The 24837-nt window shown below is 47.3% G+C and overlaps 1 protein-coding gene across 1 annotated transcript in view; it reads left to right on the top strand.

The window, feature by feature from the left end:
- The first annotated feature begins 612 nt into the window (after positions 1-612).
- Fer1l6 (fer-1 like family member 6) overlaps positions 613-24837 on the top strand; it is a 145009-nt gene continuing 120784 nt past the window's right edge. The window contains exon 1 of the mRNA XM_003467358.3: positions 613-653. Within this exon, the coding sequence (XP_003467406.2) occupies positions 631-653 (23 nt within the window). The 5' untranslated portion in view covers positions 613-630. The remainder of the gene's footprint in view (positions 654-24837) is intronic.

The following is a 24837-nucleotide window of genomic DNA, read 5'->3' as shown; positions in this document are numbered from 1 at the left end:
GTTCTTAAACAACATACACTAAACATTCTGTTAGAATGAGAAGAGTTTGCCTACCTGTTTGATACTGAGAATGGCTCTGGCCATGGCAAATCTGGAAGATCCAGATTCAGATGATTTATGGCAACTGCCATAAACTAAGACTAATATTTTGAGATTCTTAATAGCAGGGTCTAAAACAGTAGCCCTTAGCCACACGTGCCATTTAAATTTACATTAAATTCTAATAATTTATTCAGTTATACAAGCCAGATTTCAAATTCTTAGATAGTTTCATCACTGGAAAAAGTTCTGCCAGACAGCCCTGCTCTAGGAGAACTGCATGATCTTTTTTAGTGTGCGTTTCCTTGTGATGAGATGATTTTATCGTGTAATTCTTAGACGATTATTTACCCTTTGGCTCTCTCAGTGTAGTGGACACTCTTGAATAGGTGTGGTTAAGAAGCCCGGCAGGTGGGTTCACTCCTTGTGAGACAGTTTGCTTTTGCACTTAGGGTTGTGCAGGGTAACATGATGCTTACAAGCAGCCACACCCCCACAGAGCCTCTCCCACCAGGTGCCCAGGATCTGGATAAAGTCAGACACCAGGATTTTGCTGGTGCCTGCCAGGACGAGCCACTAAGAAGAGGAAGAATGGAGAAGCCGCTTAAAGCCAAGTAATATATTTCCCTCTCTTAAAGGAAGGTTTTTGGGTGGGATCAGAGTCAAGGGGTTGGGAGCTGGGGGGGAGGGGTTCCTTCAAAAATCTTCACAGGTTAATTAAGGCTTCAGGCTTACTAGAAAAGCTCATGGGCCAGGAGGGATAATTTCACCTAAATAATGGCACTTAAAAGACATATTTTCCCCTAATGATGTGAAAATAAATAATATTCTTTGTAGAAAAACTGGAGAATGTAGAAGCTACAAGGGTTCTAACATTGCCTTATAACAGCTGGAGGTGATCACTGTTAACAATTCTTAATATTTGAAAATCTCTTTTCATTCCTTCAACTGGGCTATCCAAAGTGCTTTTGTTCTGAAACCAAGATCTTCCCTCACATAACTGCAGGAGATGGAAAAGACCCCCTAAGCCTGTGTTTTTCCTCCCTCTAGTCATCTTTCATGTTGTAAAGGAGCTAGGAACTTCCCTTTGAAGGAATGATGTCCATTCGCCACACTGGCAGGTTTGCTTAGGGGTGCTTTCCTGAGGCTGAAACTTGGTGTGCATAACCTTGAGGACTAGAGGAAGGCAGCTGTGGGGTACAGAGAGGACCTTGGCTGTTTTTTGCTTTGGGGTTGGATGAAATGCATCTAGATACATTGGTATAGTTTCATCTGCAAAGTGCTTTGATAGAATCAGTTGGATATGTTGTAAACATAAATCAGGGACAGGACTGGAGTTCTAGCACAAATTGTCTGTTGAATCCGTTTTAAAATTTAATCACTTATTAAATGTCTATTGCCTATCTGTTGAGAATACAGTGCTGTACTAGGCCCTGGGTCCATAAGAATGGATGGGGCCTGATTGCTACCTCCAGAGTTACAGATTAGTGGTGCTAATCTATAAGAAAATTAGAGAGTGCAGTGTGTGTGTTGCAGGTATTACGCTAGAGGCGTGCTCAGGAGGCTCCTGGAGGCTGGGGAATCCATTTTGGGGAATCAGGAAGAGTTCTTAGAGAAAGTACTTCCAAACTGAGATGCGAAGAAGGAGCAGGAAGTAACGGTCTTGAATGCCAGGGCGGAAGCAGAGGTCAGACTGTTCCAGGGAAAAGATGTGGAAGCGTGAGGACGGAGGTGAGAGGAGAAGGGGTGACGCATGGGGGCACAAGTTCAGTACAGCGTACACTGCATGTGCTCTGCGAACTCTATTGCGAAATGCCTTGGACTGCCTTAGCCCCCCAGACGGCTGGGGTGATCTCCAAGGGAACATGGTGCTCCCTTCCCAAGTACAGATGTTCCCGTCTCTAAAGAAGACTCAGGTCAAGGTCGCCTTCCTCACAGCCTTTCTGACTACCTCTGATGGAAACAAACCCTCCTGTGGATGCCATGGCATTCCTGCCTCCTCAGAACACTCCACCCTTTCCTGCTTCCTCTGCTTTTCTGGCCTGGAAGCCCAGGGAGAGTCAGGGCAGCATGGCCGCATTCTGGGGAGAGCAAGACATGCTGGGATCCTGATAGAAACTGGCCTGTGCTGCTGTCCCACGCCACTTTTGAGAATTCATTGCATTTCCTCTCCCGTGTGTCTGCTTTGATCCCCTGCCACAGTCAAGCTCAGGATAATTTTTAGAAGAGAATAATGCATTTGATTCCACTCACTCACGCAGATTAGATCCTTCAGGATGCAGGACTTCAGTGGCACTGTAGGGGCTCTGCTGTGAGTGAGGAGAGAGATGTGTGCACGTGAATGGCTCCATTTGTTGTTTATACCAGTACGTGAACGGCTCCTGCCTTGGGTCCACTGAGGATCTGACAGTACCTGTTCACAGCCAGCAATTAATGCTTTATGCTTTATTAATGCTTTTTGGTAAGTCAGTACCTATGCCATCGATATTCTACTACCCGTGTTTATCAGGTGTGTGCTGGTCAGTGATACTGAGTTATTTCCTCCTGAAAGAAATAGATTTTGGACAGAAGCACTGATTAGGAGAATGTCTGGGATAGTGATTTCAACCCACTCATTTATCTTGTTAATTATTTCCCTGCAGGCATGTTGCTTCTTAGTTCTGCCTGTGAAAGGGTTATACTAATTCATTCATCCATCCACTTACCTACCCGTATTTCCATCCAGCAAACAGTGGTGCCAGCTGCACACATTCTGGAGATCAGAGGAGCAATGAGGGGCTTCTGTGTGAGGGACGAGCTATGCATGCAGCTTGGAGGGCAAATGGGACGGTGGGAATCAAAGCCTTTGAAGCTGGAAAGGGCCTGACCGACAGGGGTGATCGTCACAGCTGCAGTCTGTGCTCAGAGAGCAGGCCGGGGCGGCTCTGTGGAGTGGGTCACTCCCTTCAGCTCTTCATGACTCATGACAGTCAGAAGAACCATCCACTGCCACTTCACTAGTACTTGATGAGAATCTCTTTGTTACAGATATCATCTCTGCAGCCAACATAAAGGCTGCTGGATATAAAAATAATGTGCAATCTTTATAAAAATATAAAGTTATCTAGAAAATAAGTATAAGGAAAATAAGAAAATTAAATCCAAGCTTCATCTCCCAGAGACAAACACTTCTGAAGAAAACTTCTTTCAGGCATCTTTCCATGCGCTTGTATAGATTTTACAGAAATTGCTTCACACATCACAGGATTCACGCTGTTCTGTAACCTACTTTTCTTCTGAACATTATCAATACACACTGAAGGTTCTATTCCTGGATGGATGGTTGAAAAGCAGTGTTTAATATAAAAAGAGGCTGTGATCACTCCAGTTTCCTTCATCAGAGCATTCTAGGATGCTGTGAGTGTTAAATCTTCTTCTGTATTTTCTCTTGAACTAATGAAGTTTGTGTGTAGGTCTTGGTTTAAACTAACAAACACATACTTGCACTGTCGTGGCCCATGACTGCACGGCATCCCATTGTGTGTTCACAATTAGTTTATTTAATTAGATCCCAGTTGGTGAAAATCTATTTCCTTTGCAATGACTCTAGAATAAACATCTTTGTGTATTCCACTTTGCCTATGTACAAAGTTGTATAATTCCAGCCTTTGGAATCATTCCTAGAAGCAAGACAGTTGTGGTCACAGGTTTTTAAATTTTAATTTGTGTTTGAATAAGGAGCTATTAAGGAGCAAGGGAAACACAGGTTTTGAAACCCTGGGGATTAGCTGAGCTGAGTGGACTAAAATTCTGCCGCATAATCAGTGCTGCAGGAAGTGTTTCAGGGAGAGCTGTTAGGTGGAAGGGGTCTCCAAATGTTGGGAGCAGCTCCAGAAAATGTGGATGAATTGACCGGCTTTGGAGACCTCATCAGAGAGAGCATCTCTAGAAGTAGCCTGTGCCAGGGTAAAGAAGGGCAGAGTCTTCACTCCACAAGCACCTGGAGAGGGCACCTTCTGCGGGAGGCTTGGGTGAGGAGTTCATTACACCAGCCCTGGGCATGGAGGGGCTCTCAGCCTAGTGCAGGACACATGTTGGTCACAGGACGTACAATTGAGAGTGGACAGCCTGAGTGGGACCCTGGTCAAGGGCACATAATGCAGAGGACGCCAGGTAGGGAGGGAGGGTGGGAGTGCACCCTTCCACTGGAGCTGTACGTTAAAGGGTGAGAACACCTCAGGCAGCTGAGGCAGGGTCCTGAGGTCCATGATGCACAGACCACAGGCTAAGACAGACTGGGGCCCTGTGGTCCAGTCCGGCTGGAGCACAAAGCAGAGAAAGGGAGGCTGGTCCCTAGCGCCTCTTTCCCACACTGGGACTCCTGCCTCTTTCCATAGACAGACTTCATTATTCCTTTACTGTCCAGACTGAGTTTCCTTGCAGAGAACCCTACAGTAAAGTTCAGCTGGGGAAGGACTCTCTCACCTTGCAAAGCTTCTGGTCTGTATAGCCAGTCATCTGCTCTGTAAGTAACTTGTCCTCGAGGGGACCTGCTGTGGACAGCACAGTGATGACTAAGGCTAGGGGGTGGTTTCTGTGTAAGCACTACAGAACTGGTGCACTAGATCCTTGGCATGGACCTTTCTCATGGCCAACCTGAAATAAGCCAGTTCCTTCCTCCTGTCCACCCAGCATACTCCTTGGCCTTTGTACCCAGCAATGTCAGCTAGGTACATGGCTCCATGATGTCACCTGTGGCATCTCAATTCTTGGGCTGACTGCCAGTTTGGAGCAGGAGACGCTTGTGCTGTATGACAGAAGGTGACACCTGTGGCTGGAGAGATAAGCAGGCCTCTCTGAGTCACTGGGGGGCAGGTTGGCATGACAGAAGCAGGAAGAAGAAGAGAACAGCTGGGTGTGGCGGTGTGCATCTGTAATCCCAACACTCTGGGAGGCTGCAGATTCGAGCAATTTAGCAAAACTCTGCCTCAAAATTTTAAAAGTGTTTTCAAAGGCGATGGGGTGCAAAGGCCCTGGGTTCAATCCCTAGTATCTCAAAAAGTTAAAAATGTAGACATATTATCATGAAGGTCCAGCATAATGTAATACATCTTAAAACCAGTGGCTTCACTGAATTAGCACCCGGCTATCCTAATTCTTGCCCCAAAGCTTTGTCCTTGTGTCCTGAAAGGGACCAGTCCATTCTGTTTGCCTGCCACATTGCCTGGCTCCTGTGTGTGGGGCTGAGTGTGCATAGCTGGGGTGGGGCAGCTCTGGGTGCAGCACAAGGATGGTTAGAATAGGCAGGAGGTGAATCCGGGGTTCTGGCTGGGGAGGGAGCGCTAGGTTCTGGTTTGAGAACTGCGATCCGGGCACGCATGCCTATTCAAGTAAGCAAAAATCCATCTGTCTCTGAAAACAGTGTTTACACAGCCCTCTTGTTTAGAATCTGGAATGGGGCATTTACGATCTCTGGCCCCGTTAGTACACTGTGTATGCGTAGTAAATTCCCAGACTCTTCACACTGGTTTCATAGCAGTGCTGCTTTTCTAGCGGTGATCTCACTGTATTGTTTTTCTCAGAGCTGAACTCTCAGTGAATAGCAAGGCAGGGAGGGGGTGCGGCTGATGCTATCTTATTATTCATGCCCCCATTATTCACGGTAGAACCCCAAACCCTGGTAAAATAAGGATAGGTTACATTTTTTGCTTCTTCTCCATGCTCAGCGCTTGTCTTGGTTGGAGAGCTGAATCCCATTAATCCGACAGGATCTGTGCTTTATGGAGCTTTACTGAGCATCTTCTGTGACATTTCGCATCACCACATTTTTTGCCAGTTTCTACCCCTTGTCGTCTCTCTGGAAGTACTAGATGCAGTGTGCATGCCATGGAGCATAAAAGACTTTACTTACAGAATCAGTGCAAGTGATTGTGTTTCACAGGCTTATTAATTTGGTCCGTAAGGATTTCATTGATTTGTAAATTTTAATGAAGTTTGACAAAGTTTTCCTATCATGATTTTTCTGTAAAACCTTAATGCTTATCTTTCTGTACAAAAATAACATAGTTGAATATTTCCATATGTCAGTTTTTGGGGGAACAAAATGATAGATTAACTAATAATCTAATGATTAGCTAATGATCTAAGTGGCATGGTAGTGGTTTATTATGAAATTGTTTCTTGCTCATGGAAATGGATCTTCATTTTTCCTTTCTGACTGCTTCAACTTTCTTTCCAATTTGTAAATTTGCCCCCAGGTCAAAACCATAAGCTTTCTATCCTAACTTCCTTATTGCTGGGACCCAGGCAGGGCCCCGGGCTCCACTCATCAGAGGCTCACCTCTGAGGTTTAGATTTGAAAGCTGGGGGCTTAAATAAGCAAGTGTAGCCCAGAATAGTCTGGTGATGGGAAGGACAAATGCTTTCTTAGTGAGCTTCCTGCAGTACCCTCTGGTGTCCCCGTGGTGCTCAAACTGTGTTTCTGTGTCCAGAGGCAGAGTCACGCAGGGGCCATCTGTTATGAGATAGGCACTATTCCTAGCTTTGTAATTTTTCAAGCTTGGTTCTCTGGGATTCTTCGAAAATCAGCAAAGTGTCACGTATACTTTGACTCGCTCCTTTTCTATTCCTGTGACCAGAAAAGGCCTTTGTACTTTGCAACTAAGAAATCCAGTGGTACCGTGGAATATGAGGGTATTGTCAAGGACAGATTCTTGCATACGCGGCTCCTCTCCACTGTTGAAAGACAGCAATGGAGTGTTTTCCAGGTTGCTCTTACAGGATGCATCGTTTGCTTACACTCCTCTGATTTGGGGGCAACTTTTTTCTAGAATGAGTGAGGCACAGCCAAGCAGGGTACTTGGGAGGAAAACAGAGGTGAGTTAATGCTGGTGAGATGAACAGCTGTGCATGTGAATTCGCCAGGGGGTCTTGGGGATAAAAGGTCTGGGACAGAGGTCTCGGGAATTCTCTGGGCTCTTGGCTTGAGAGAGACTGAGCACCCGGCATCATGCCACGCACAAGCAATGTCTTGGGGCCATTTGGTGCTTGGGGCCTTCAGGTTGTTTTCATGAGCAAACACGGAAGGGTCAGAGACAGCTTAGCTGTTTGTAGTCCCTGAGGAGGGGTTGGGTGTATTAGCAGTGACACCAGCGGTGAGTGACAAAGCTGAGGACTGATTCTGGTCCTGCTGGGTTCCGGAGTCTGGTTGTTCCCAGGTCACCGGGCCCTTTTCCCTGCCACATGTCCACCCTGAGGGAAAGCGACAAAATGTTACCAGTTCTCCCTTTTATAGGAAGGAAGTTTGTGTGAAGGAAAGATTAGCTTGGTAAGCACAGGCTGTGGGTCTTCCTAGGACCCCTGATCCTACGTGTGTTACTTGATAAGAGGCAGCTTGGTGCAGAGTCTCCCTTTGATGGGGCCTTGGGAAGGAGACACCGAAGCTACCTCGGTCATGTTTGTCTGAGGGCAGAGAGCACGGAGGAGTCATGTGTGAGAACTAGGGAGACAGTGAGTGGGGGAGAGCGACCCTCTCAGCCATTTGTCACCTAGGGCTACATCCTTAGAGATGACTTGGCTCCACCCTTACAGCTAGCAGCCCAGCTGGCAAGGTAAGTGTGCACACAGCTACTGTACCATCCCTAACCGCAGGCCAGTGTCTTCATGTTACATCATCCCAACAGATGGCATAGTTCCTCTTTTAACTGAAAATTTTGTTGGATATTTGTGAGAACTGGGATAACCGGGCAGTTGTAAGAAATAATGCACATAGATCCGGTGGGCTTACCTTCCCCAGCATCCCTCAATAGTGATGTCGGAAAAGGCCAGGAAACCAGGCTAGTGACATTGATACAACCCACCGATCTCAGATTTTCCAAGCTCTAATTTTCCTCATTCAGTGTGTGTGTTACTTCTATGCAGCTTTATCACATGTGCTAACTTGCAAATGCACGACCATAGGCAAGATTCAGCACATTTCCATCAGTGTAAGGGTCTTGCGTTTGCCTTTTGTACTTTTATAATCACATCTCTCTCCATCCCTGATTATATCTTTCTTTGTACCATGTGTCCTTGGTACCTATAAGATACTTAATAAGATTGTATTACATGAACAAGTGAACAAATAGTGCTATGAGAGGTCAGACACACACATAAGCATGCACACATGTGTACAAACACATGCACACACACACACATCCACATGCTCCCCCTCACCCAGGTTTGAAGGGCAGAGGAAAGGTCCATTCATTTGAGCTGAGTCTTAAAGTCAGAGAAGGAGGAGAGGCAGAGCTTAAAAGTGAGAGGCAGGCACACTCCCTGCTCAGGCTGGAGCACCATTGTACGGTCTCCTCGTCTTTACAGTAGGGGTGAACTCCCACGCACTCCTGGGGGTGCTGTGGGGTGAAACAGGATGGTGAGTGTACAGCCCCTGGTAATGCCTGACACACACGAGACTGCTGTCTCAGTCCTGGTTTGGCTGCCTGAGCAGGCTCCCCAGGGACTTCACACTGAGTGCTAAGTTCGCCTTTGTGTGGCACTGTGACGTGCTCCCCCCACCCCCGCCCCACCTCACGGTGGACCTGCCCTGGCCTGGTGGCTTCTCCCACCAGGGCTCTGGAGATGCTCCCTACATTTTCCCACATCTGTGATCTAGTATTACAGGAAAAAGACCTTAGCAGGCAGTTGTTAATCTGGGGATTAATACATGTCTCAGGAAGCGCCCCTTCTGAATGACCCTGGGTTTGTGTACCTAAAGCCCCTGAAAGCCTTTTGCCCCAGGCTGAGCTCCTTGGGGTGAGGGAGGCTCCAGGAGCTGTTATGGAACTTGCTTCCACCTTGTGGGACGGAAGTGTTGACTGTGAGGCTGAACCTGGGGCCCCTTTTAGTTCCAGTGAAATTCCTTGCTGTACACACAGCTGTTTTGAGAAAAGAAATCTTGGGCCACAGAGACAAAGGCAGTTAGGAGAGCAGGATGTGGGTTAGGAAACCCTCCCAGGTGGCCGGGCCACACAGGAAGCTGAGGTACAGGGACAAAGAGTTCTCTCTTCTTTCAAGGGTGAGATGCACAGAGCCCTAGTGAGTAATTCCCAGCTAATTCACCATCATTCTAGGGGCTGGGACTGGTAGTTTACATTTTTTCTGTTATTGCCTTCATGTCAAAAAAGAAAGCATGTTTTCCTTTCTCAATCTCCAGTCTCTTTTCAGCATCAGTGTGCAGGCTTCCAGATTGCTTATGTGATGTGCTATAATCCATTCTGGCCCTTATTCTGATGTTCAGATTGCCCCCTATTTTGCTGGCGGGAACCTGTCTCTGGCTCTGGTGCTGTTGTCTGACGTCTCCCCGTCACTTGTGAGTGATTTCTTACTTTGTGGCACACTACATCATAACAAGTTCATTCTGAGGGAGAAGCTGAACTCAAGTGTGTAATCTCTGCTGATGAAAATGTTAGAAAACAAAATGAAACAAAAAGCAGTGCCCAAAGTTCGGTAGTGGCAAACATCACCCTGAAGTTTGGTGAAGACAGTGGCTCGCACGGCCTTATTGACCACTGATGCCCTGGAAATGGAGGCTGGGCTGGTTGCCAGGTGAGGGACTTGTAGATGCAAACCCTACTAGTGTTGGGGAGACTTGGGGCTCCATCAGGGGCAGGCTCGTGAAAACCTGCTCAGCTCAACCCCTCATACAAATCCATGGTAACAGAAGACAGAAGCGTGCATTTCTTAAGACCAACCAGTGCATGGTTTTATCTAGTGATGAAGTCTGCTTCGTGGATAACACAGCAAGAATAACAACTAATTATAAAAACGTCTGTGTGCACCAATTTTAATCTCTTTTGCCCTCTTGTTTGTAGAGTTGAGGGTGCACAGGAAAGAGGGCAAAGGAAACGAAAACTGAAAAGATGATAAAATTAAAACTCCTCCAGACCAGCTTATGCCAAGATAAAATAAATAAATAAATAAATAAATAAATAAACAAGTAAATAAACATTAGACGCGAAAACGTTTTAGCCAGAGCAGAAACTCCAAGGTCAGGCACTTCTAGGTAGTTTGCGTTTCACTGAGCAGGAGCCCCCCAGAAGAGCTGTGTGTATCATCGGAAGGAGTGAATAACCGTGCGGCAGGCTGGGGAGAGAGAGAACCCATGGGTGCAGGCACCATCAGCCAGGTCCCCAGGACCCTGACCTACAGCAGAAAGGACGCCTGCAGGGCAGTCTCGCCTCCTGGTCCACATGCTCTAACCTTGCTCTCATCCTCCCAGAAGTCCAGGGTCCCAGAAGCGCCTGCGTCATGTGGGGCCACATTCAGAGTGAAGGTTGGGGAGAGAATGAATGGCAGCTGCTTTTGCTGGCCACCTGGCACCCTGCTTGTCACCAGAGGTCCTTTAGCTTTATCTACTGAGTTAAATAAGCTACTGTCCTCTGGGTTTAGAAAATGTACTGACACTGATTTTTTTTTAACAAGTCACTGAATTTTCTAGGGCTCTTGTGACATTTCATTCATGTGGCTCCAATGATCTGGCATTTCTAGTCTTCCAGTTGTTAGAAAAGGTTGACTATTAATAAAACCAGCAGATGTGCAGCATTTGCGCTATAAAAGTCAGATTCCAAGTACTTAACATCTCCAGCCATCGGGAAAATGAAAATCAGAACAACTTTCAGTCTCTGTCCCCCTAGTCAGAATGGCTGTCACCGTGAGGATGTGGAGGGAAGAGGAAGCTTCCTGTGCTGCTCATGGGCTGTCACTTACTATACTGGAAATCAGTACGAAAAAAAGAGAAATTCTGTTTGAGCCATCAGTACCATTCCTCAGCAGTGTGTTTACGGCTGCATTATTCATGAGAGCTGAGCCGTGGAAGCAGGCCGCACGCCTGGCAGCTGAGGAAGGAAGGCAGGAGATGTAACATATTATTCAGCCGTGATTTTCTACAATTTGCAAGAAAATGAGTGGAACTGGAGACCATCATGTTAGGCAAAACAAATCAGACTGAGTTAATTATTGCATGTTTCTCTGACATGAGAACTCTAAAAGATGAATAAAATACGGAGATATGACAGGAAACTACAACGCAGACTGTCAGAGGTGGAGAAAGGGATTAAAAGAGGGGAGGAAATAGAGAAGGGGGAATGGGTAAAAAAATCAAAATATGCCATATGCATGTACCACTGTACCAAAATGAACCCCACTCTTCTGTTACTAATAATGGGAAGAAGGGCATGCTCAGGATTGCGTGGGCTCACACATCCCACTGCCCGCTGCTTTGCCCACACACCACTAGGTGACCTGTCACAGCTCCAGACCCTCTAACTAGCTCTCCAGGAGCTCCAACAACTGATAAGCATTTGTTTTTAGATGCCCAGTCAGAGGTCAGCACCAACCATTTCCTCCCCTGTTCTTAGCCCTGCCCACTGCTGTCCTGGACGCAAGGCCCGGGCTGTTAGAGAACATCCGGTCTCATTCACTCACCCTAATTCACCAAGCCAGGAAAACAGACCAACCCCCTCAACACTGTTTAAATCAAACTGTTGTGGCCTGAAAGAATGACCTTGAACTAAAACAGAAGCACAAGGTTGAGAGGCAGAGCTCTGGGATTTGATCGGAGTTTGACCAATGTGATTTAGGGCTAACCTGGCCCCCCATCTATTACAAAGCAAGGGAGTTGGGTTGGACTCTAAGCTTTACCCCAGGTGTGTACCTGATCTTTAAAAAATGTTGGAACACCTCTGGGGAGGACCACCGGGAGGACTATCTTTTTTTTTGGTACTGGAAATCAAACTCATGACCTTATGCTTGCCAGTCAGGCGCTTATGCTGCCAAGCTATACCCTCAGCCCCTTGGAGGACTCTCTTTGAAAGACGAGCAATTATCTCCATTTTGGATAAACCTGGCCCTAGTTCCACGTACACAGCTAGGACTTTTCTTTATCCGCTCAGTTGGCTTTAAGTAATGAAGATGAGTCTCACCAAGGTGCTAATGTGTCATCTTTGAAGCAAGGTGACAGGGCAGTGATGCCCCACCAGAAGACATGTGTGAGCCTGCCAGGAGGGAGAACCATGCTCCACGCAGTGAACTGAGTCTCCAGATAAGAGGCTCTGACTGCCCAGGGCATAAAAGATTCCACAGCAGAGCTGAAGCACTGATCTCAAAATATTAGATGCTACCTCAGCTGTGCTGTGCAGATGACTCCTTCTGCATATCCTTCTCTTTGCATATCACAGAGGTGATCTCAGACCTTCCACCTAGTGGGCCCAGCTCACAGTACACACTACTTCCTGTCATCCTGCATCACTCATCCCCAAGCCACTCCCCTCAACGTGAATTAATAAAACCTGGTTCAGCCCTAGGCTGAGGCCTTTGTTCCATCTAGCCATCATCCTAGCTGGGCTTCGGACCCCCTTGCTCCCCACTACAAATATGCCTTCGTGTCTTTAGTCTTGCCCTGGATTTCCCTGAAAGTGGTAGATGGGAATCAGCTCACTAGAATTCCAGTAACTTTTCTATGGAATCACAAATAGAGAATTCCCAGACCACAGCAGGGACTGAGAAGGGCTCTGTTATATAATATTTATTAGGAATAGGACGTTGAAGGCAAGAGGAATGGAATGTATCTTGTTTCTTTTCTCTGGGGACTTCCAGTGTACTCTGCAGGAACTGGGCGACGTGAGGGTGATGGTTTCTCAGTGCACTCTCAGGCGCTCAGAATATTGCGTCACGTGGAATTTAGATACCCACACCTCACCACACAGCCATCACTGAGCGAGGGTCACCACATGGCATGACTTTGGAAAGAGACTGTCCCATTGCCAGCTTCCTGGTATTAGACAAGGTTTCTCTGAGTTGTGCAGTGTCAGTGTGATTTAAAATCTTTGCGATTGCAAGCAGCAATGTGAAACCAAGGTCCCCTCTGTCAGAGAAGTTTGATCTGCAGATGCACTGAGCATGGGATAAGAAATGAAGTGGAGAGGTTAAGGGCGAGTCTTGGCTTCACCCCCTGCAGGCTGGTCGCTCCTGGGAAAATCACTCAGCCTCTCCAGTACCTGCTTCTTCTTCTTCTGTAAAACAAGGATAATCATAGCTACCGTACAGACTGGTTTTGAGGATAAAATGAGGTTTCCACTATGGAATCATGACCAGGAGTCGTGGCTGAGCCACTGACTTTTGACATTTAGTGAAGCTGTTTTTAATTCACTGAGTGGTGTCCATAGTGGGAGACTCAGCACTAAAATTTGTGGATAGTTTAGAGTTTATTCCTTGCATTTTAAAGCTTATGCAGAGCTGATTGTCACGGCAGATACCTGTCACCCTAATACTCTCAGAGACTGGGGCAGGAGGATCAAAAGTTTGAGCCTGGCTTGAGCTACTTAGCAACTGAGCAAGATGCTGTCTCCAAATATAAAATAATTTTAAAGGGCCAGGGTTTGGCCTTATTCCGCCTTCCTGTGTTTTGTAAATGACAACTATTTTAAGTATTTCAGGTATCTCATTTTCTAAGTATAGGAAGAGAGTTTTCCTATGGTGGATGACTAATATCGTGTTCTTCAAGGAGGTCGTCTTGCGCGTGGGCTGCTGGGGCACTGACTCTTCAGCCTGCTCTTGAGTATTTGTGTCATGCATCCATTTGAGCATAGCAGGGAAAGAAAGCATCAAACCATCCGCTCTGAGCTAAATTTCAGCAATGCTAAGGAAAGGGTCTGTTGGTGAGTGGGACCTGGCAGCATTTCTCAAACAAGTCCATGCAAAGCCAGCATGCCAGCATGCCCATGCTTCTGTCTCCAATGAGGGCATGGAGTAAACATTTCTGCTGTTTTTTTTTTTTTTTTTTTTGTAGTACAACCTCACACTTGCTAGGCAGGACGTTACCACTGAGCTAAAGCCCAAACCCAACTTTTCTGCTGTTACATCAGCCCTTCTGGGGGACTTTGTACTTTGATGGAGTCTTATTATATATTGGTAAGACTGAATCAACTCTAAGGAGCCTGTGAAACTGATTTTATCCCAACAGTTTTCAAACAGGATCTCTTTCTTGATGGAAGGTGTATGTGTATGACACAAAACCTGGAGTAGACACCTGATACCGTTAGCACAGGTCCTCCAGAAAGCGGATACTGAGTCAGCATCAGTGCGCCAGAGGCTCACTGGGGAGGCACGTGGGAAGGAAAGAACCACGAAAGGCAAGGAGACTCTCCAGCCTGGGACGCAGGACTAAAGCCTGTGATGGAGAGGAGGCAGGAAGAGCAGCTGGCTGGGAAGGATCCCCTAGGCTGGCAGGGAAGCTGGGATGCTAAGTCACCCATTAAAGGAGCTCCATGTCTTGCAGGGAGGAGTCTGGGTTAGTTCCCTGGCTGCGCATCAGTTGGGAGAAGCCTGTGACCTCTGTGGGGCCAGGCCATCAGTCAGTACTGGTCCTGCAGCTGGAGGTTGGGGTGCATACTTTTGTGATCCCCAGTATTTCCAGTCGTGCTTTTGTTAGAGTCGCTTCTGGAACACCAGTACTTAGTTACTCTGCCCTATAGGGGATTTGTCTTTTCTGTCACCTAGGCTGCTGTGACACAGAGCCAGGAATGAAAGCTCTTTGTAATCTATGAAGCATTCCAGGAATGCAGGGGATTACAGTGGGGACCAAATGTATCAGCTGCTGCAATGGCACTGTGTCCCTTGACCCCAAGGCACCATCTCATTCTTTGTTCCAGATTTCCAGGCCTAGCACGTGCTGGGCATCAACAGATACTCAGCGAATGTTTGCTGAATGATGATAACAAGTGCTGTGAGTTCTGCAAAGAAACAGGCCATGATTAAGCTGTGCGTGGGCTCGTGATGCTACACACAGGCGGGCAGCATAGCATGGGGGGAGTGACATCCAGAAAGACGGCCTGCACTTGGGTCTGGTCCCCAAGGAGCGCTGGGTGGTAAGGGTCTTCTTACCTGACTGGAGAGGGTTGGAGGGTAAGTTTGCAAATTTTGCCGTGTGTTCTCTCTTTTGCATTTAAAAACTAATCCTCCAACGACTTGTACTGACAATTCTCAAAATGGCCACGGTGCAGCATTCCCTGGAACCCTCCGCAGTTCATTTGTTTACATTACTCACCGCCTTGACGGCCAGCTCATCCTTTCTGTCCTTGATGGCCAGCTCATCCTTTCTGTCCTTCAGGGCAGGTCCAGCCAGGCTAACATCCTGCAGGGGCAAAGGCAGAGAAAGAGTGAAGGAGAAGAAAGTGAAAGTGATTTGTAATTGGGCAATTTGGTGCAGTGTAACCCTTCTGTCTGGTTCTAATTTCTCGACAGATAATAGCTTTGTTTATTCCTTTTTTGTGTATTTCTTTGTACCAGCTCAGCACTTTGTCCAATATAAATCTGCATAATGAACGGGAGAGTGAGTTAATGTGTCTGCTGTAAGGCTGGGTCCTGGTAAGGCAAAGGGTGCCGACCCACACTCTGATAAATTATACACAAGTGATGAAAAAAGATAGTGCACGGAGACTCTGGAGAGCTTAGAGCCCAGGACTGCTGAGCCTGGGGGAGAAAACCTTCTGAGCCCTGTGATGCTAAGTGAACAACACAGCCTGGGCCAGTGTTAACCAGGCAAAGAGGTGCGTGGGGCACGTGTGACTCCAGGAACAGAGACCTGGAGGAAGGCATGGTCATGTCATCAATGGAGGAAGGTCGTGTGGCCCGAAAGTGGCCTAACTGTGGGAAGGGTGAGTGAAGGGGGTACCCAAGATGCAACAGGAAGCGAGGCCACACAGCTGTCTGTGCGATGTGCCATCACACACAGCTATGACTGACTGCCCCCCATGTAGCCAGGTGATCCCTGATGCCATGAGGTATACTGGTCTCTGGCTCAGACACAGTGAGGGTGCCATTCTGCACAAAGGAGAAATATATTCTAGCAGGAGGATTTTTTTTTTCAGTCCTGGACCTAGAATCCAGGGATCACTTATTTTAAGACAAGTGCTCAATAAATTACTAAATTGCCCAGCCCTGGTTTGAACTTGTGATTCTCCTGCCTCAACTTCCCAAAGTGCTGAGGTTACAGGTGTGCACTACCACATCCAGTTTAGGAGGAGAAATGTAAGCTTCAAATGGAGACTACTTTAGGGTGTGATCGCCAACAAGAAATGCCGCAAGGCATTTTGTGAATTTAAGGAACAGACAGGACAAGGGCTCAAGGCTTGGTTCCCTTGAAAGGGCTCCAGGTTGGCGGGGCCCAGCTCTAGCGGTGCCAGGTAGCAAGAAGCCCAGCTCACCTCACTTTTAGTAATGCGTGGACTTTGATGCAGTGTTCCTGACCTTCTGTGATCTTGGTTGGACATAAATCTGCCAAGATCCAAACAGGAAGAGGCATGTACTGGGCACCTTGTTCTCTGTGTGTGAACCTCTGGGCCAAAGTCCTCTTCTTGGGGTGCCCTTCAGCACCCCTGTAGAGCAGGCAGTGGGGACTCATTGGGAACATCCAGTGAAGCTGCCCCAACAACTGCTCTGCCTGTAAAGAGGAGCCCCTCCCCCTTAACCTGAGGCTCTGCTCATATAGGTGCTGGCCCCAGTGCTCACCTTAGGTCCTTTTCAGTCCGAGCACCATGCCTGATTCCAGCCTCAGCCGAGGGCACTGAGATCCCCACCTATCCTACGGCACCGACCAGAGGAGGAGCAGATGAAGGTGGCATATTTACTTCCTGGGCTGCTGTAGCAGATGCTCACAAATGAGGCTGCTCTCCTCACACCAGTCTGGAGACTGGAAGTCTAGGATGAAGGCTAGGCAGGTCCATGTTCCCTCTGAAGACACTAGGGAAGAAGCTGTCCTTGCTTCCTCCAGCTCTGGATGGCTCCAGGGTTACTTGGCTTGTGGTGCCATCACTTCAATCTCTGCCTCTGTCCTCATTTCTAGGACTTCTGCTTTAATGACTCTTATGAGGAGACTTGTCTTTGGATTTGGGGCCTGCTGAGCAGTCCAAGATAATTTTCTCCTTAGATCCTTAACATAATTACATCAGCAAAGACTTTTGCAAATAAGGGTGCATTCACAGGTTTTGGAAAGGCATTCAATCCACCCCCAGTGGGATTTCAGAGGCACTGGACCCACCATGATGGTTCTTTTTATTGTATTCATTCTTCTCCCTGATAAACTGGTTATGACATGACCATGCCTTTTTGGGATGGCATCAGAACGCAGAGCCAGTGAAATGCCAGAGTGGAGGTGCAGGCTGTGCGGAGAGAGCTTTAGTCCAGACCAAAGCTCGCCAGCCTTGCTGGCTCTGTGCTGCCACCTGTAGGTGGGGCATCTGAGGGCGCTGCCTGTGAGCCTGCTGCAGAGCTTGCTTAGGTACCACAGATGGTGGCAGCACCCTGGCCGGAAGCACAGTGCTCAGTAAACTTCAGCCTTCATTATTATTGTGCATGAACACTAAAAACATTTAACAAGTGTGTGGCAGATGGTAAAAATGTTGTAAATCCCAGTGGCTGGATCAGGGCTTCTGGCTATCCAGAGCTGAGATCTTTTGAGTCTTGATTGACCTGTTCCTTCCTGGCTTGGGGTAGGACCAGTGGCAGTGGCAGCTGCTCCTCTCAGGGCCTGCTCTGAGCTTCTGTGTTTGCTGATCAGAGTCCTGGGCTCTGGTAGCTAAGCTGAGCAGAGGGCATTTGATATCAGAGTTAGAGCACAGCCAGGCACCTGAACACAGGAAGTAAACTTCCAGAGAGAGGACCTGCCCCACAGGAGAAAAAGAGCAGGGCCTGATCCCTGAGCTCTGGACTCCTAGGGTCCCCAGGGAAGTTTCCCTCCTCCCCAGACAAACACTGGATGCTACCCTTCCTGCAGGGCTGACCTCCTCCTGTCCCAGACGCTGGTGAGTGCATGCGTGAGAGAAAGTGCTTTGGGGCCAGGCCGGGAGCCTGTGGTCAAGGTGAGGTCCACTGCTCTTCCTCATCACTGAGCTCTGTCCATGGCCTCTGCCGCAGCCTGGGCTGTGGGATGCCTTTGCAGGTGCCACCCCTCTGCTAGTCCTTAGAGACCTGGGCTGTTGGAGTGAGGCTGTGAACAGCGCAGAGTTGCAGAGACTGAGTTAGAGTGTCAGACAGCTGGATGGCCATGGGGAAGTTTCTCTGCCTCTCAGAGCTGAGGTGTTCTGAATCTGTAAGTGAGGACTGCACTGATACTCACAAGGTGTTTATAAAATATTTGGGAGGCAGCTGGGAGCAGAGCTTAACAGATGGGTCAGTGGCAGCTCTGCTGTTTAGGACTGCAAGAATTTAGGTGCCTTCCGACCTTTTAGATCTCCATTTCCTTGACTCACAGCGAGACTGACGACCCCCTGAGAGGGTTGTTGGAAGGATTAAGTGGAAAACAACATGACGGTGGAAACTGTAGCCCAGCATGAGTGGTTAGACTGCCCCAGGTGCTTTGAGCGGCAGATGAATGTATTACACAAAATGTGCCTTGCACAGTAGGTAATTTTAGATGGACTCAGCCTCAGTGTGGCCTAGCAGGAAAGGTATTTAGCCAGAAAGGTGACCCAGTCTGTCCCCAGCTCTGGGTTACTCTGAGCTAACTGTCCAGCCTCTCTGAGCCTGAATGTCCTTGTTCCAGAGAAAAACAGTAGCAGCTATTTCCTTCTGTGTGCCAAGAACTGTTCTAAGCGCTTTATGTACAAAAAGTGACTTAAATGGCCTGTGCTCTCGGAGGTCCCGGCTGCTTGGTACTCTGTTTAGAGATGAAGCAGTGGAGGTGGAGAGGATATTCAGTCTGGTCCAGATCACACAGGGGATATGTGGAAGGAGCTAAAGTCAGATGTGAGCCCGTGTCTTCCCAAATGCTGTGAAAGTACTGCCCACCTCCACCCCTGGTACCACGCACGGTCACCTGCTCGGGGACCCAAAGAGCTGCGTGTGGACAGGACCTCAGCTGCAGTTTCCCTCGTCCAGCCTCCAGACTCCTCCTTGGTCTGTGTGTGTGGCACAAGCCACGCTATATGCTGAGATTTTGTGCAGGTGCAGGCAGCAGTGCTTTCAATGTGCGCATAAGCTCCGCACAGTATTCCTCCGCTGTGACTTTGCTCCTATCACTGACCGGGAACAGATAGACTTTCCTCACTAATTGCATGCTTTATGAGTTTCCTGTTGTCATCAACAACAAATCTTTCCTGATTCTCAGGCTCCAGGCCTGTGACCAGGTATGACTTCAGATGCTGTCTTTCTGGACTTGCCCAGATGAGCCCGGGAGGAACAGGACTGGGAAGCTTGAGTACTTGGGACTCAGTACATTTGGGGCCTGAGCTGAGGCTGAAATTTCAAGGACAGTTACTCATAAAGAAGTCGGCAGGATGATAACAGCTTCCTCCTCCTGGCCAAGAGGCTCCCACTCCAGTTTCTGAAAAAGTGACTTGAAAAGAACTCACACACAGCCTTGAGAACGTGGGCTGAGCAGAGGAGAAAAGGTCAGACAGCCTCGGTGCTTCTCAGGACAAGGGTCTGTAAAGCCTCCCTGTTCCAGATGTGTTTTGAAATTTTGCTTTAGTTTGTTTGTTTTTAGTTTTCTTTTTCCTTTTTTTCCCTAGAAATGAAATGGATTTGAGAAAGAAAGAAAGAAAGAAAGAAAGAAAGAAAGAAAGAAAGAAAGAAAGAAAAAGAAAAACAAGAAAAAAGAGAAAGAAGCCTCCCTGATAGGCCAGCAGAGGGCTGTGTAGTTATAGCTGAGTTTCAGGCTTATTTTCTTCTGCCAGGACATCACTGAACACCAAGGTACCACACCCCTGGTGGTTTCTGAGATCATCTGGGGTATGGTGACCGGACGCTGTTCGTAAGTGCCCTGAGTCCCCACAGTAGAGCTCCAGAATGAACGGAAGTAGAGTTTCATCCAGCAGCGCTAATCAACATTTTCACTCACATCTGATCTCAGAATGTGTCCTTTACTACTCAAAGTAATTGCGTAAGCCAGCTAGAAGAATGATGTTCAGATTGTCTCTGTGAATGTACACCTTCCTATTTTTAAATTTCCCTAGAAGTATGTGAAGAAATTTTGTTTTAAAAACTAGACAGAGACAAGATCAGCCCATCAGCACACACAGATTGAACTTCCACCTCTCTGTTAAAAGGGGGTAAAGGGTGACCTAGAATTCTTCAGCCTCTAGCACCCTGGTATGTGCTGGGATGTGCACCTACTGCAGAACACAGGCTGCTGAGCCGGGAGGGGATTTTAGTCTCAGCCCAGCGGGACCTGTCCAACTTTCCCCATGACCACCTTAGTCTTGGTGTTGCGCCCTGGACACCAATCCTGGGACATTTATCTTGATAATCCCTCCCTCTTCTCCACCACCGGGGATTCTTTGTTTTTCTCCAGCCACTGAACATCAGTTGGGGGCAAAAACATAATCCTACAGAAGTATTTCCAACATTGGGTCTCAAAGAGCCCTCTCTGTCTCTGTCTCTCTGTCTCTGTCTACCTTTTCTGTGTCTTTTTTTTTTTTTTTTTGTCTTTTTCCTTTTTACTGGTATCAGGGATCAAACTCACGACTGCCTGCTTGCAAGGCAGGCACTTATGCCGCTGAGCTAAATCCCCAGCCCCTTCTGTGTCTGTCTTGCAGTGGACCTTGCCTCCTTCTCCTTGCCTCTTTCTTACTAGCCAGCCTTTGAGACCTGAGATCGTGTGCCCAGGGGCAGGTGGAGGCAGAATCTAGGTCAACACACAGAAAGAGCCTCTTTCCTGAGATCCACTCACCATGCAGCTATGGTGCTAATGGGAGCCACTCAAGTGGCCCATCCTGGAAGAAGACAGGGCAGTCACCCTGCCACTAGGTAGAGAAGCACCTCACAGCTTGTAACGGGCAGTTTAGTAGTGCATCAACTGGTTGAGGCCCGGTGAAGACGGCATGTGAATGTGGGTGGTGCTGCTGAGTGGGAGCAAAACCAAATGGTGAGGCAGGGGCCCAGTGTAACACCCCAGATAAAGCCTTGAATGGCTCCTTGTTGTGCTTAGGATGAATCCAGGTCCTTCCCCTGGCTTCTTGCTGCATGTTCCGCTCCCTGTCTACGTCTCTGGACTTGGACTTCTCCTTCCTTCTGCTCTTTACGCCAGGCAGCAAAGAGGAAGGTCTGCCTCTGCTCTCATCTCCATACACACACACTTGCTGCTCCCTCTTGCTAGAGCTCGAAGAGAGGTCCCTTTACTGCCACCATAGGGCGCTGTCTAGGCCTGTGGAGAGAGCAGGGTGGCTGAAGGCCAGTGTGGACCTCCTGCCCAAGCTGGTGCTGAAACTTTCCGGATCAGGGCTGAGAGCCACCAGAATTCACCAACTCTGGCTTCACTGAGCCCTCTCAGGCCTGCTGGTGGCTGTGCTCCAGTGCTGGCTGTGCCTCTACTCCCCACAGTCAGCCTCGTGCACAAAGGAACTGCCTCTATCAGCTTCAGGTAGCTGCTAGAACATTAGAGCATCCCACCAAAATTACACTCGAACCTCTGTATACTTTAGAAACATGATGATTAAAAGAGGCATTTAGGAAGGTAGTGAATTCCTCATCCTAATAGCTATCTAAGAAATACAGCAGATTGAAGTTAAAGGGGATGCATATAAAGGAATTATTAAGAACCTTTCCAGCTCAGTGGGGAAAGCCAGATGCCAGCACATTCCAGTATGCGGGCTAGGAAGCAAGAAGAGCCAGTGTCCCTTACCTCCACTGTAAGTGACCAGCTGATCTGGAAAAACACAGGCTGTGATAATAGCTATTGAGGTAAAATATAATTTAATGCTTGTAGGGTTTAGTGTTTCACTGGCTTCGCAGGCCTAAAGCCTGTGGTCTGATCATCTATTCATTCAGAGGCTAACTGTACACAGTGTGGCATCTAGAGGGAATCTCTTTCTGAATTTGATAGCCATTGTTAATTTCTTATTGTCTTGTTTTGATGTCCTGTATCATTCTCATTGTTTTGTTCAGTTGGGTTTTATTCTGCTTTGTTTTGTTTGATTTTGTTATATCCGATGGAATGGGCAACTATTTCATAAATGATAAGATATATTATGATAGCCATTTTGCATTTACTATTATCTTGTTTTGAAGTCCCATATTGCTTTCATTGTTTTGTTTTTATTGGTTCTATTCTGTTTGATTTTTACTATGTCTGAGAGTATGTACAGCTATTTTGAGGACGAGAGGCATTAGGTAACCATTGTTGATTTCGCATTGTTTTGAAGTCCTGTGTCACTTGCACTGGTCTGTTTTGATTGGATTTATTCTGGTTTTTTTTCACTTGGTTTTATTCTCTTTAAAATAAAAAAAGAACCTTTCCAGCTCTGAGATGCTGCGACTATCCAAAGTGCACTACCTTTACATGTAGTTACCATCTTTCTTGGAAGCTTAGAGACATCAGACTGATGTGAAAGAACACAAACATGGTATGAGCCCCCAGGGTGTGTGCTGCAGCCAGGGGAGTTGTGTTCTCTGACCTGGCTTTGCATCTCTCTGTACAGGGTTTACGGGGATATTTCAGTTCTGGAAAAGTTCCTATGGACGTCTTATATTACGGATGTAGAGAGGAGGGCTTGGGGTGCTGGTTTGTAAATACTTTATAAAACAGAAGGCTTTTGGATGACTTCTGTTTATAGACTAGAGATTGTGGAAGGCAGGCACAAGATGCTGGGCTGACAGGCACAGTGAGTCAGAGGAACCCATGTGGAGTCGGGCTCAGAGCTAGCTGGAGTCAAGGGTCTTTCCGACCACTGCTCCTCCTGCAGCACAGGGGGAGGTCTGTACAGCATCTCTGGCTGGCTTCACCTGCAGTTTGCCTGCATCCGCTGCTTACCATGACTTTGAGCAATGACCTAACCTCTTCCAAGAGTCTCTCCTCTTAAAACTGAAGCTAATATCACCTCCTTTCAAGGTTGCTGTGGTTACTGAACGAATGATAGCAGATGAAGGAATCTGACACACAGTAGGTGCTCAACATGTGTCCACCCCTTCTACTGTCTCTTCTCTGCTTCCTGTGTGTTACTCTCTTCTGACCCAGACGTAGCATTGCCTCCTCTGAACACTTTCCTCAATCCTTCTAAGCCCATGTAAGTCTTTTTTCCTTTGTTCTCCAAAAGCATTTTGGTACTTACCAAGAGTGGGTATACTCTTGATAGCATTTCTCATATCGTGTTCATAATATGAGCACGTGGCTGTCTGCATTCCCAATCTCACTGTAAGTGTCTCTGAGCTAAGGAGCCTGCTGAAATTATTTGCAAACCAGGTCCTAGCACAGTGCTTGAAACACAAAAAGGCCATATGTCCTTTTATTGAGTGCCCATAAGAACTGGTAGTACTAAAATGACCAACCAATAAAAAATATTTAGACATGATAAAGAGAAAGAAAAAGACGGATGCACAAGAAAAGGGTGCTTAAGGAATGGATAGAGGCTGAGGCTGCGAGCCAGGGAGAGCCGAGGCACCATTTAACAGGTACAAACTGTTTTCCAGGCCCTGAGTGAATAATTTTCTTTTTCTTGCAGCTTCAAGGTAAGCATTTGGGACAAGACCTAGCCACTGGCATTTTAAATTATTGTCTTCTGTCTGGGCTGTCTCTCTCTCTCTCTTTCTCTCTGTGTCTCTCTCTCTCCCTATTTTTATCTGAGGTAGGGTTGCAAGCTTCATTATGGTGTTCCAGCTGGCCTCAAACTCACAGTGTTCCATCTGCCTCAGCCTCCTGAGTGCTGGGATTACAGGTGTGAACCACCATGCCTACCATGGACTCTCAATCTTAAAACAGTTTTAATTCTTTTGTCTTATAGTGCTACGGCAAGTAGAAACACCAGAAACGACACCCAGGATTTGGAGGCAATGAACAGCTTTATTTTATACCAGTGGTCCTGGCCAGGATCGTTCCCCATGACAAAGCCAGGCAGCCAGTGCTTGTGGGCTAGCACTTTTATATGATGTGTAATCAAGAGTGACAAAGGCAAGGCAGAACCACCTGGCAGTTCTCTGATTAGCTAGCAGGATGAGATCATTGGTTACATGGTTAATGATCCCCAGTTATAAGACTAGATTAATGGCAGACAGCCTGAATCACTCAGACATCCTGTATGTGCGGTTGTGCTCCTGTGGCTGCAGGGATCAAGAAAGTAATCACAGAGCCTGATGCAGTTACAGAACTAGGGGGCCTCAAAAAGAACAAAGTTTTTAAGAGAACAATTTTTCTTGCATAGTTTCTCCCTTTTAATAGGATACATTTTGAGATAGAGAAAACAAATTTCCAGTGAATTCATGTGGAGCTTCCTATCTGTGTGTTTCATTGGACCTCCGTCTAGCCACAGTTTCACGAGCCCTACTATGTGTCAGGTATTGTGCTGCATACTGAGGTGCAGACACAAACTAGGCAGGCTTACTGCCTTCCAAAGCTCAGCATCTAATAATGGAGAATGACACTTTGCCTTCAATGTCCCACCAAAAGTGAGCTCAGAAGCAAGTTCATGGATTCCCCTCTTTTCCAGGTGAAGCTGAATGATTTTCACTGGTAACAAAATGTAAGTCAGGTATCAGTTTCTCTAGATTGTAAAGGTACCCTCTATTTCACTCATATGTCCCAAACCCAGTGAGAATGTACCCAGGCATCTAATAGAAATGGGTGTCTGACCTGCAGTGCTGATGGGGTAACTTAGAGGGAGCCTCCTGGACAGGAGTCCAGACAGAGTTTCGTGTGCTTCCCTCTGCATCAGGTGGGCTCAGCAGCCCAGTCTCAGTGGGAGGAGTATAAAGTAGAACGCAAATGTTCCATGGGTGACTGGAGCCAAAATGGGGAAGGCCACATGGGGAGAAGACCAGACCTGGACACTTCAGGGACAGGGGTATGTGCGCCAG

This window comes from Cavia porcellus, unplaced genomic scaffold, assembly GCF_034190915.1.
Source record: "Cavia porcellus strain 051 isolate PalLab524CR breed Dunkin Hartley unplaced genomic scaffold, mCavPor4.1 scaffold_19, whole genome shotgun sequence".
Taxonomy (NCBI): Eukaryota; Metazoa; Chordata; class Mammalia; order Rodentia; family Caviidae; genus Cavia; species Cavia porcellus.
Note: the sequence above shows the minus strand (reverse complement) of the source record. Positions and strands in the feature narration are given on the sequence as shown.